Source organism: Tupaia chinensis, unplaced genomic scaffold (assembly GCF_000334495.1).
Source record: "Tupaia chinensis unplaced genomic scaffold, TupChi_1.0 Scaffold000387_1, whole genome shotgun sequence".
NCBI lineage: Eukaryota > Metazoa > Chordata > Mammalia > Scandentia > Tupaiidae > Tupaia > Tupaia belangeri.
Window position 1 is genome coordinate 2,472,099 of NW_006159889.1, and position 11,399 is coordinate 2,483,497.

At 44.1% G+C, this 11,399-nt stretch overlaps 1 protein-coding gene across 1 annotated transcript in view; it reads left to right on the forward strand.

The window, feature by feature from the left end:
* The first annotated feature begins 2,442 nt into the window (after positions 1-2,442).
* KIF2C (kinesin family member 2C) overlaps positions 2,443-11,399 on the forward strand; it is a 28,618-nt gene continuing 19,661 nt past the window's right edge. The window contains exons 1-2 of the mRNA XM_006153791.3: positions 2,443-2,595; positions 3,661-3,755. Of these exons, the coding sequence (XP_006153853.1) occupies positions 2,526-2,595; positions 3,661-3,755 (165 nt within the window). The 5' untranslated portion in view covers positions 2,443-2,525. The remainder of the gene's footprint in view (positions 2,596-3,660; positions 3,756-11,399) is intronic.

Sequence of the window (11,399 nt, forward strand, 5' to 3'; positions counted from 1 at the left end):
TGGTGACTGCCACATTTTTGCAGGCAAACGTGTGCTTTCCCTCTGCATAATTGCTGATGCTAGTAGTCATCAGTGGTGCAATGTGTGGCACCCTGCAAACATCCTGGAGCCAGTAACCTTTCACCTAATTTCCACCCAATCATTTGTCCCGATGGGAACTGCAGTATGGTAATAGTTACACTGAGTTTTTAATTAATTTTCCACTGAGGTTTTTAAAAAAATACTTGTCAGAGGCTATGTGTACTCTCCAGAGACAGAGACTGAAAGACAGTACCCCCTTCCCCAAAATGGGATGTGGTCATGCCACAACTGTTTTTCTTCTATGTCTCCATTCCATCAAGATTTTGGGCATGGGGCCGGCAGGTGGCATGGTGGTTAAGGGCACTGGATTCCCACATGGCTGACCCTGGTTGGATCCTGGATCTGGCGGTTTACTTTTTCGCTTTCCCTTTTTCTCTCTCTGGCTCTGGCCAAGTTAAAAAAAAAAATAACAAAGGAATTAAATAAATACTTAAAAAAAAAAGATTTGGAGCACACATGCACATATGTCTGGTGTATTTCTCAAGCCACTAGGGCTGTGACTTGAACCATGGTCGGCCATGTGGAGTCTGGTTTTCTTTTTTTTTTAAATTTTGGAGAGGTTTTTGCTATAGGGCGCATGCGCTCACCAGAAAGACAGAGACAGACAGGAAGTGAGAAATCACCCCCCAAGGGGGATGGCCACGCAGCAGTCCCTTCTCTTCCAATCTCTTCTCGGGATCTTGGATCTTGGGTTCTGCAAGTACACATCGGAGCGTGAGTTTAAGCCACCGGGTCCGGGAACGACGGTCTACTACATGGGAGTCCAGAAATGTATCCATTATGCTATATGTTAATCCTTGGTTTCTTTCTTTTTTTTTTTCAAGAATTACTTTATTATCATCGTTACTATTTGTTGAATTTGACCAGAGAGAGGCAGTAAGAAAGGGAAAGTAAATTGCTAGGTCTGTGATTCAAACTGTGGTCAGCCACATGGGAGTCCAGTACTTTAACCAATATGCCACCTGCTGGACCCCTATTTGTAGGTTGTTTTTTTTTTTTTTAAGATTTATTTATTTTTAATTATATTTACTATCATTATTCTTCAATTTTGAGGAACCTCCATATAGTTTTCCTAGTTTTTATTTTTTTTATTAGAGGTTTTGGCCTTAGAGCGTGGGAAGGGGATACATATGCCTAGTGAGAGGGAAAGTTAGAAATCACTTCCGGGGTGGGGAGGGTGGCGGAAGGCCATGTGGCAATCCCTTCCCCATTCTCCTCCCTGGATTTTTTTTTTTTTCTATTTATTCATTCATTTTATTTTTTTAAATTTGAACAGAAAGACAGAGAAAGTGAGAAAGCCATCAGGTGCAAGACTCAAACTGTGTTCCGCCATGTGGGAGTCCAGGGCCCTCATCCACCATGCCACCTGCCGGCCCCCTCCCGGGATCTTGAGCACACACACAGCATGATTTTCAAGCCACCGGGTCACCAAGACTGGAACTGTGATTGGCCACGTGAGAGTCCAAAACCGTAACCGCTACACCATCTGCTGGTTCCAGTCCTTATTTATTTATTTATTTGTTTATTTGAGAGGTTTCTGCTATAGGGCGCCTGCGCTCACCAGAGAGACAGAAAGCGAGAAATCACCCCCCAGGGGGATGGTCACGCGGCAATCCCTTCTCCTCCATTCTCCTCTCAGGATCTTGGGCACGCACGCACACGCGCCCGGCGTGAGTTTTAAGCCACTGGGTCGGGACTCGAACTGTGGTCGACCACGTGGAAGTTCAGCGACATAGCCATTACGCCAACTGTTGGTCCCAGTCTTCATAGTTTTTTTAAAAAAATAAACCCGTTTTAAATTTTTTAACGTACTGAACCTCGCAGGTGGCAGTGGTTGAGGGCGCTGGACTCCCACATGGCCAACCACAGTTCAAGTCTGGACCTGGCGGCTTGCTTTTTCCCTTTCTCTCTCTCTCTCACGCTCTGTCCCTCTCTGATCAAATTGAGAATAAATACATAAATAAAATAAGCTAAATAAAATAATTATTTCAAGAACTGGTCATCATCCACCCGGTTACCGTTGTCGGAAAAAGGAGAAACGGATCCGCACCCATGTCTGTAGGGTCCCAGAGCCCTCACGCTCAAACACCAAACAAAAAGTCTCCCAATTTTCCGAGAACCCGAGAGCAAAAGGCTAGGACCCAACTCCAGCCACGCGGAACCACGGGGGGCGGGGGCGGGGCTCCCAGCAGCCACAGCGCTCGGGGGTGTGGCCAGAGGAGGGCCGGCCCCGGGGGCGGAGGACGAGCCGGAGACTACGTATCCCACAAGCTCCGCAGGGCGCCGGATTGGCGGAAGCGAGGTTGGCAGCAGCGTGATGACGTCGTCAGGGACGCTGGCGCGCGGGATTTAAACTTCGGCGGTTTACGCCAGGCCGACTTCGTAGGCTCAGCAGAGTCGTGGTTTCTTGGCGTTTCGTTTTCTGTTTCCCGCGGACCCTCGGAATGCCCATGGACTCGTCGCTCCAGGCGCGCCTGTTTCCCGGCCTTGTCATCAATATCCAACGCAGTAATGGTGAGGGGCGGGGTCCTGAGGCCAGGGGCACCCGTGCGCGGTGAGATGGCTGAAATTACTGCCCCGCCCCCAAACGGCAGGGCCCTGGGCTACTGTTGGGGATCCTCCGCCTCCAAGTTCCCGGGTCTCTGCACCGGCAACTACACAGGGGTGGGGGCCTCTGCACTGACTGCGGGTCGCTTCCCTGCTCTCCGAGGGCTAGCGGAGTTCTCGGTGGTCATTGGCCCTTCCAGGGGAGTTAGGGCTGTTAAATTCACTTCCGTTCCAAAATCGGCCTGCTCTTGCGGGGACCTCAGCTTCCTGGCCTCTCTAGTAAATATTGCGCAGTTGCAGTATGTCAGGCACTGGGAGTCAGGGTAAATGAGACAGACGAGATCCCTGCTCTTGAGCTTGTAACCCAGTTCTCTGTTTTTGTTAAACAGCTATTGTAGCTCTGGCAGGTCTGATACTCCAGTCATTAGGAGAACGGTCAGAAGTGAGTTAGGGAAACCCTACTAGGGGGCAGATCCCAGTGCTGTGTGGAGGAGCAGGTTACCTGAGAACTGTAGCGCCTCCCCTCCTCAAACATCATGCCTCTTTTGAGTGGAAATGAATCCTTACCTCATGAAGCTTGTGTTTTGTTTTTTAAGGATTTTGCCACAGGGTGTTTGTGTTTGCCAGAGAGACTGAGGGAAAGTGAGAAATTAACTCCCCCCAGGGGGGAAGGCCACAATGCAATCCCTTCTCCTTGGGATTTTGCTGTAGGCACATGTGTAACTTTCATTCTGTGTCCAGGACTCGAACTGGGGTCGACCATGTGGGAGTCCAGCACCTTTACCACTATGCCACCTTGCTGGCCCCCTTGCAGCTTGATTTTAAGATCTGTCCCATGCTGAACTCACTGTGGGGTGTTCTAAAGGTGAAGTCCCAGAAGGTTTTATTTATTTCTGTTAATGTGGAAAACGATAAGAAAAAAAGGCAGCTGCCCCTTCCTTCAAGTAAACTCTACATTGGGAGTCTCTGTGGGATCTTAAAAGTGAAGCCCTTAGGAAACAAATGTGTAAGTCTAGTCTTTTCGTACCGTAGGCTTAATTCACAGTGCCAATATAAGAACTGTGAACTTGGAGAAATCCTGTGTTTCGGTGGAATGGACAGAAGGAGATGCTACGAAGGGCAAAGAGGTAGGTGCTATGAGAATACCTCTGCAACATCTTTCTACCTGGTAGATCTGTGTGGAAATGGAAGCTGTCAGAGACTAGCTTCTGATGCTGTGCAGTTCTTCCCTAATCGTAAAAATAGTCTTCCTTTGGGGGGCCTACAGATGGTGTGGTGGTTAAAGGCGCTGGATTCCCACATGGGTGACTACGGTTCAAGTCCTGAACCTGGTGGCTCACTTTCTCACTTTCTCTCTCTCTCTGGTCATATTAAAATAAAGTGTATAAATAAATAAAGTTAAATAAAATAATTCTTTAAAAAAAAAATAGTCTTCCTTTGGGACCAGCAGTTGGTGTAATGGCTATGTTGCTGGAGTCCCATGTAGTCAACCGCAGTTCGAGTCCCGGACCTGATGGCTTAAACTCATGCCAGGTGTGTGTGCATGCGTGTCTAAGATCCCAAAAGGAGAAAGGATTGTGGTGTGGCCATCCCCCCAGGGGGTGATTTCTCACTTTCTGTCTCTCTGTCACTCCCTGTCTTTCTGGCGAGCGCACACACCCTATAGCAAAAACCTCTCAAAAAAAAAAAAAGAACTTTGCTTAAGACTTAAAACCAGGAAGCAGATTAGGATTCTGTTCAAATAGTAGTTACCTGGATCTGTCGACAATTCAAGAGAAGAAAAAAGTCCTTATCTCTGGTCTGGACTGCATAGAAAAAGATCAGTTATTGTTTTAGTTAAAAGCCATAAAAGTCTATTTCATCAGCTCAGTCTCATGTACTTAATCTAATTTCTGTTGTGGTCCAAGCTTTCCGTTTAAACTCTGGAATATAATATTCAACTCTGGACTTGTCCCTACCATAAAGCTGGCCGTTTTCTTAGATGTTTTTTAATTCTTATTTCTCTGTGTCTGACTTTAGTTTTCCTAATATTACACTCCCTTCAGAACTTCTTGGAGAACTGGTCTGGTGTCGGTAAATTCTTTCAGGTTTTGTTTATCTGAGAATGTTCTTGTCTTCTCTTCCCATCTGAAGGATATTCTTGCGGGGTATAATATTTTTAGTTGAGATTGTTTTTCACTCAACCCTTTGAATATATTTTCCCATTCTTTCCTTGCATTGTTTCCGATGAGAGGTCTGTTGTTATCCTGATGGGATATCCTTTGTAGGTAACTTGTCGTTTCTCTCTTGCCAGTTTGAGTACCTTGTCTTTGGTTTTGGTCAATCTGGCTATAATGTGTCTTGGAGAAGAGCTTCTTGGTTTGATTCTATTTGGGGTCCTGTGTATTTCTTGGGTTTGGATCTTTTTTTTTTTAAATTATTTATTTAATTGTGGTGTTTTGTTTTTGATTTTGTTTTTTAATTTCACCAGAGAGAGAGAGAGAGAAAGGGGAAGTGAGAAAACAAGCCACCAGGTTCAGGTCTCAAACTGTGGTTGGCCATGTGGGAATGTCCAGCGCCTTAACCACCACTCCACCTGCTGGTCCCCCAGGTTTGGATCTTTGAATGCCTCTCTAGACTTGAAAAGTTTTCTTCCAGGATTTCATGGGATAGATGATCGGGACCAGCAGTTGGCATAATGGTTATGTCACTGGACTCCCATGTAGTCGACTGCGGTTCGAGTCCCGGACCCTGTGGCTTAAACTTGCGTCAGCTGTGTGCATGTGTGTGCCCAAGATTCTGAGAGGAGAATGGAGAAGGGATTGCAGTGTGGCCATCCCCCCTGGGGGGGTGATTTCTCACTTTCTGTTTCTCTGTCTCTCTCTTTCTGGCAAGCACATGCACCCTATAGCAAAAACCTCTCAAAAACAAAACAAACAAACAAAAAAATAGATGATCAGTGCCCTTATTACTCTCTTTACCTTCTGGAATACCAGTTATCCGGATGTTTGGATGTTTGATGGTATCTTGTATTTCTCATATATTATTCTCATTTTTTTGGACTATTCTCAGTCTTTGTGGTGGATTTTTTTAGGCCAGCAATTCTGTTCTCTACATCTGAGGTTCAATCTTCTGTATGATCTAATCTACTTTTAATACTTTCAAGGGAGGTTTTGATTTCCTGTATTACAACTTTCATCTCTAACACTTCTGTTTGATTCTTTTTTGTGGTATGTATTTCCTCTTTCAGATCGTGCAAGAACTTCCTCACATAGAGCTCTTCGACTCTATTCTCCTGCCTCTTTTGGAGTTCATTGTCTCTTTTCTCTTGCATCTCTGTTAACTTTGTCACTATGAATATTCTAAATTTTTTTATCAGACATTTCCATTGAACTGTCTGTGGATGAAGAGGAGTTATTTTTTTTCCCTTGGATGAGAGGTATTTTCTTGCTTTTGCATATTTCTTGTGACCCTGTGGTGATTTCTAGTCATCTGATGGATGATGTGTTTCTTCCTAATTGAAGTTCAATCTGAGTTTTCAGGAGCGTGCAGGAGGAGGTGATCTGCAATCTCTGCCTTTCCATTTTTATCCCTATGAGTAGCAGATTCAGTGAGTGTTGAGGAATATGTTAGCCCTAATAGTATTTGGATGTTTGGTATGGTTCCCCTAGCTCCGTCTAGATACTTGGTGAATGGAGATTGAGGAGTAATTGATGAGGTAAAATAAAAAGAAAACAGAGAGAGAGAAACAAAGAAAGAAAGAGAAAAAGAAGAAGAAAAGAAAAACAAAATTAATTTTTTTAAAAAAAGCAAAAAATGAAAACTAAATCACTAGTTCTCAGCAGCAATGGAGGAGTCTTCTGAAGCCCTGCCCCTGCCCCTTGCCTCTCCTAGAGGGGAGGAGAAAAGGGGACTATTAGCAAGATAAAAGAGGTTCTGAAAGATAAGAGAATACTTTACCTTAAAAAAATTTAAAAAGGAAAAATGACAAAAAAATGAGAAGGCAGAGAGAGACAGAAGGATAGAGGGGCTCCCTACCACTCAAGTTTGGGGGCTGGATGCATTTCTCTTTTTCCTGAAATCACTAGTTCTCAGCAGCAATGGAAGAGTCTTCTTCTGAAGGCCTGCCTCAGCCCACCTAAGCTGTTCTAAATGCACACTACTATGGGCCACCCAGTGTTGTGGTGGTTAAGGTGGCTGGATACCCACATGGCCGCAATCTCTCTTCCATTCTCCTCTCGGGATCTTGGGCATGCACGCACACTCATCTGGTATGAGTTTTAAGTTGACAGGTCGGGGACTTGAATTGCAGTCAACTATGTGGGAGTCTAACAACGTAACCATTATGCCATCCTTTGGTCCCTACCCAACAACTTGAAAATACCCTGCACGTGTGTGTGTGTGCCCCACAAATCCTGAGATGAGAATGGAGGAGAAGGGATTGCCATGTGTCCATCCCCATGGTGGATGATTCCTCACTTTCCCTCTCTGTTTCTTTCCAATGAGCACATGTGCTAAGATCCAGAGGCTTGAAATTTATGCCAGGCAGTGGCCAGCAGGTGGCGTGGTGGTTAAGGGTGCTGGACTTCAAGTGTCCTGGACCTGGCGGCTTTTTCACTTTCTATCTTTGGTCACTTTCCTCTCTCTCACTCTTTCCCTCTCTGATGAAATTTAAATAAATAAATAAATAAATAAAGTTGAATAAAATAATTCTTTAAAAAAAAAAGAAAGAAATATATGCTAAATGTATATACATATGTGCCCAAAATCCCAGGAGGAGAGGGGATTGTGGCATGGCCATTCCCCCAGTGTGGGGTGAATTTCTCACTTTCCTCTTCCTCTTTCTCTCTCTGCCAAGTGCACGTGCCCTACAACAAATGGAAAAATTTACTGAAGGATACATGTGCTCATAACACAGAGAGAGGACAAAGAGAGAGAGAGGAGAAAGCACTCCCAGTGGGACAGGTAACATCACAATTCCTTACTTGTCCATCCAAATTGGATTGGGGGCACGCGTGTACATGTGCCCAGACTGTCTTTCAAGCTGCTGGGGCTGGGATTCTAACTGCATGGTTTGGCCATGCGGGATCCAGCTCCACTAACCACCAGGCCATGGAGATACTCCTCAAACTATTTTCTGTCATTTTTCACTAAACAAAACAGAATAACAACCATTTACCTAGCATTTACCTTGTATTAGGTATTATGAGTACTCTAGAGATGACAAAGGACACAGGACGTGTAGGTTATATGCACATACTGTACCCTTTTTAAAAAATTACTTCATTTTTTAAATTGTTATTATTTTTTAATTTGACCAGAGAGAGAGAGAGGGAAAGTGAGAAAGCAAGCACAGGTCCAGGACTCAAGCTGGGGTCAGCCTTCTGGGAGTCTAGTGCCTCAACCCCCATGCCTCCTGCTGGCCCCTCCTGCACTCTCTTAGTGGGAAGGGATTAAAGCATCTATGGGTTCTGGTTTGTTTTCCAAAGTGGTCCTGGAAACAATCTCCTAAGAATACTGAGGAAAGACTCTATTTGATCCTTTGTTTTCTTTTTGCCATAGAGTGCATGTACTTAGTCACATTTTAATCCTTTTCCTTCATTTCTCATCAGGAGTTTTGGGTGCGTATGCATATACGCCTGGCATGTTTTCCAAGCTATCAGGGCTGGGATTTGAACCATGGTTGGCAATGTGGAATCTGGCTTCCTATGCACATGAAGGATACGTGTGCTCACAACAGAGAGGAGACCTAGGCTTAACCACCATGATATGGGGCTGGCTCAGCTTTTCAAGAGTCAACCTTCTTTTTTTGGTTTGTTTAAAGAATTGTTTTATTTGACATCTATTTATTTTTGTTATTATTTATTTTAATTTGACCAGAGAGGGACAGAGTGAGAATGAGAGTGAGCAAACGAGAGAGAGAGAGAGGAAGAAAGAAACCTGCTGCCAGGTCTGGGATTCAAACCCCTGTCGGCCATGTGGGAGTCCAGCATCCTCAACCACCATGCCACCTGCCAGCCCCTTCTTGGTTTGTTTTTAACCATATACTTTTCTTCCATCCTGTGCCCTGGCAAATGGGACAGTTTACCACGGTGTGACCATGCTTTATGCCTTGCTGCCTTCACAACCTCCCTTTTCTTCATTAACTGCCAGCGGGTGTCTGCACCAGACAGAGACAGGGAGAGGAAGAAAGCACCCCTGCATGGGGCGTGGTCACGTAGCAGTGCCTTCTTCATTTCTCTATCCTGTCAGGAATTTGGATACACATGCCTCTGGCCCAGTGTATTTTTCAAGTCTCCAAGGCCAGGATTCAAACCTGTTCATCCTGTGGCACCTGGCTCCTTTAACTATTAGGCTTATTTCTCCATGAGGGAGAAATAGCAAAATTGGGAGCAACAGGACCTCAGTACTGCTATCTTCCTCCAGCCTTCAGTCAGCCCTGGATCATGATCAAGCGTGTGCCTGGTGTGTTCAGTGAAGCTAGCCATCAGTCAGCCCCGATCATAGTTAAGAGTGTGCCTGTTCAAGACCAGCAGGTGGCATGGTGGTTAAGGTGCTGGATTCCCACATGGCTGACCACGGTTCAAGTCCTGAGACTGGCAGCTTTCTCTCTCTCTCTGGTCAGATTGAAGAATAATGATAATAAAGTTAGATAAATAATTCTTAAAAAAAAAAAAAAAAAAGGGTTCCTGTTGCCCTTGGGGAAGTCTGTTGTGCTTTACTGCTGTGCCACGTCTGGCCCTACCTTCACACACTCACTTTTGTTCCTTCCTCCTGGGATGTTCAACTTGAATCAGCACCGTGAGGATCAACGCCAGAGACAGAGCTAGAATGCTGGTTTCATGTTGTTCGTGCTCTCTCTAGTTTGGGAGTAGGGAATTTGGGAGGTATGTGTACTAAGCGTCTGTGGTTGTCCAGGAAATGTAGGCAGAAGTGTCCTTGCTGACGTACTTGCCAGCTTTTGCATCGAATGATTCCATCTTCCTTGTCCTGTCCTACCCTGCTTTGGTTTCTACCCTTTTGTACATAGGATTTGTCTTGCCCATTAGAATGGCTGACCTCGGCTTGAGTCCTGGACCCAGTGGCTTATTTTCTCACTTTCCCTCTCTCTCTCTCCCTCCTCCCCCCAGTCAAATGAAAAAATAATAACGTTGGGGCCAGCAGATAGTGTGGTGATTAAAGGCGCTGGGTTCCCATGGCCGACCGCAGTTCAAGTCCTGAACCTGGCGACTTGCTTTCTTGCTTTCCCTTTCCCTCTCCCTCTCTGACTCTCACCGGTCAAATTAAAAAATAATAACAAAAAATAATAATAATAACAAATGGAATTAATGACATAAATAAATAGTTATTAAAAATAGTAACATTAATAAAGTTAAATAAAATAATTCTTTTAAAATAATTATTTACTTTTATTTCTTCTTTTATTTTTTTAAATTTGACCAGAGAGACACACAGAGATAAAGGGAGAGGGAAAGTGAGAAAGCAAACCAGCTGGTCTGGGACGTGAACTGTGGTCATTCAGCCATGTGGGAGTATCCAGCGCTTCAACCACTATGCCCCCTGCTGGTACCATAAATAAAATAATTCTTTAAAGAATGAAAAAAGAATCTGAGCTCACTGAAGGCAAGAGTGGTAAAAGTTTGTTGTTTTCTTTTTTTATTTTTAAGTCTCTTAGGACTACCAGTTGGCATGGTGGTTAAGGTGTTGTACTCCCACATGGCCGACTATGGTTTGAGTCCTGGACGTGGCAGCTTGGTTTCTCATTTTAGCATTCTCTCTCTCTAGTCACATTAAGAAATAATAATAAATACAATTAAATACTTTTTTAAACTTTGTTTATTTTAATTTAACCAGAGAGGGATAGTGAGAGAGAAGTAGAAAGAGAGAGAGAAAATGAGAAAGCAAACCACCAGGTCTGGGACTCAAACCACAGTCAGCCATGTGGAAATCCAGCATCTTTAACCACCACACCACCTGCCAGCCACAATAAATAATTTTAGAAAAGAATTATTGGGGGGGACCAGAAGGTGGAGTGGTGGTTAGGGCGGCTGAACTCCCACATGGCTGACCATGGTTCGACTCCCAGACCTGGCAGCTTGCTCTCTCACTTTCCTTCTCTCTATCTCTCTCTGGTCATCTTCAAAAAAAATAAAATAATGACAATGAATAAAATAATTCTTTTTTTTTAAAAAAAGAGTATTGGGATAACCTGATGGTGTAATGGTTACATCATTTGACTCCCACATAGCCGACTGCGGTTCGAGTCCTGGAACTGGCGACTTAAAACTCAGGCTGGGTGTGTGTGTGTGTGTGTGCGTGTGTGCCTAAAATCCTGAGAGGAGAATGGAGGAGAAGGGATTGTGGCATAGCTATCCCCCTGAGAGGGTGATTTCTTGCTTTCTATCAGTTGTTCTGGGGAACTCAAGTACTCTATAGCAAAAATCTCTCTTAAAAAAAAAATAAATAAAAGAGGGTCTGGCAGGTGGCATGGTGGTTAAGGGTGTTGGACTCCCATATGACCAACCACAGTTCAAGTCCCAGACCAGCGATTTTTTTCTCACTTTCTCTCTTGTTCTCTCACTCTATCCCTCTCCAATCAAATTTAAATAAATAAATAAATAAATAGATAAATAAGGTTAAATAAAATAATTCTCTAAAGAATGAGTTATTGTTATTATTGTTTTTTAATGTGACCAGAGAAAGTAAGGAAGGAAGCCATCAAACCACATTTCTGGTGTGATTTTTTTTTTTTTTTTTTTTTTTTTTTTTTTTAGGGGCTTTTCACCCCCCAA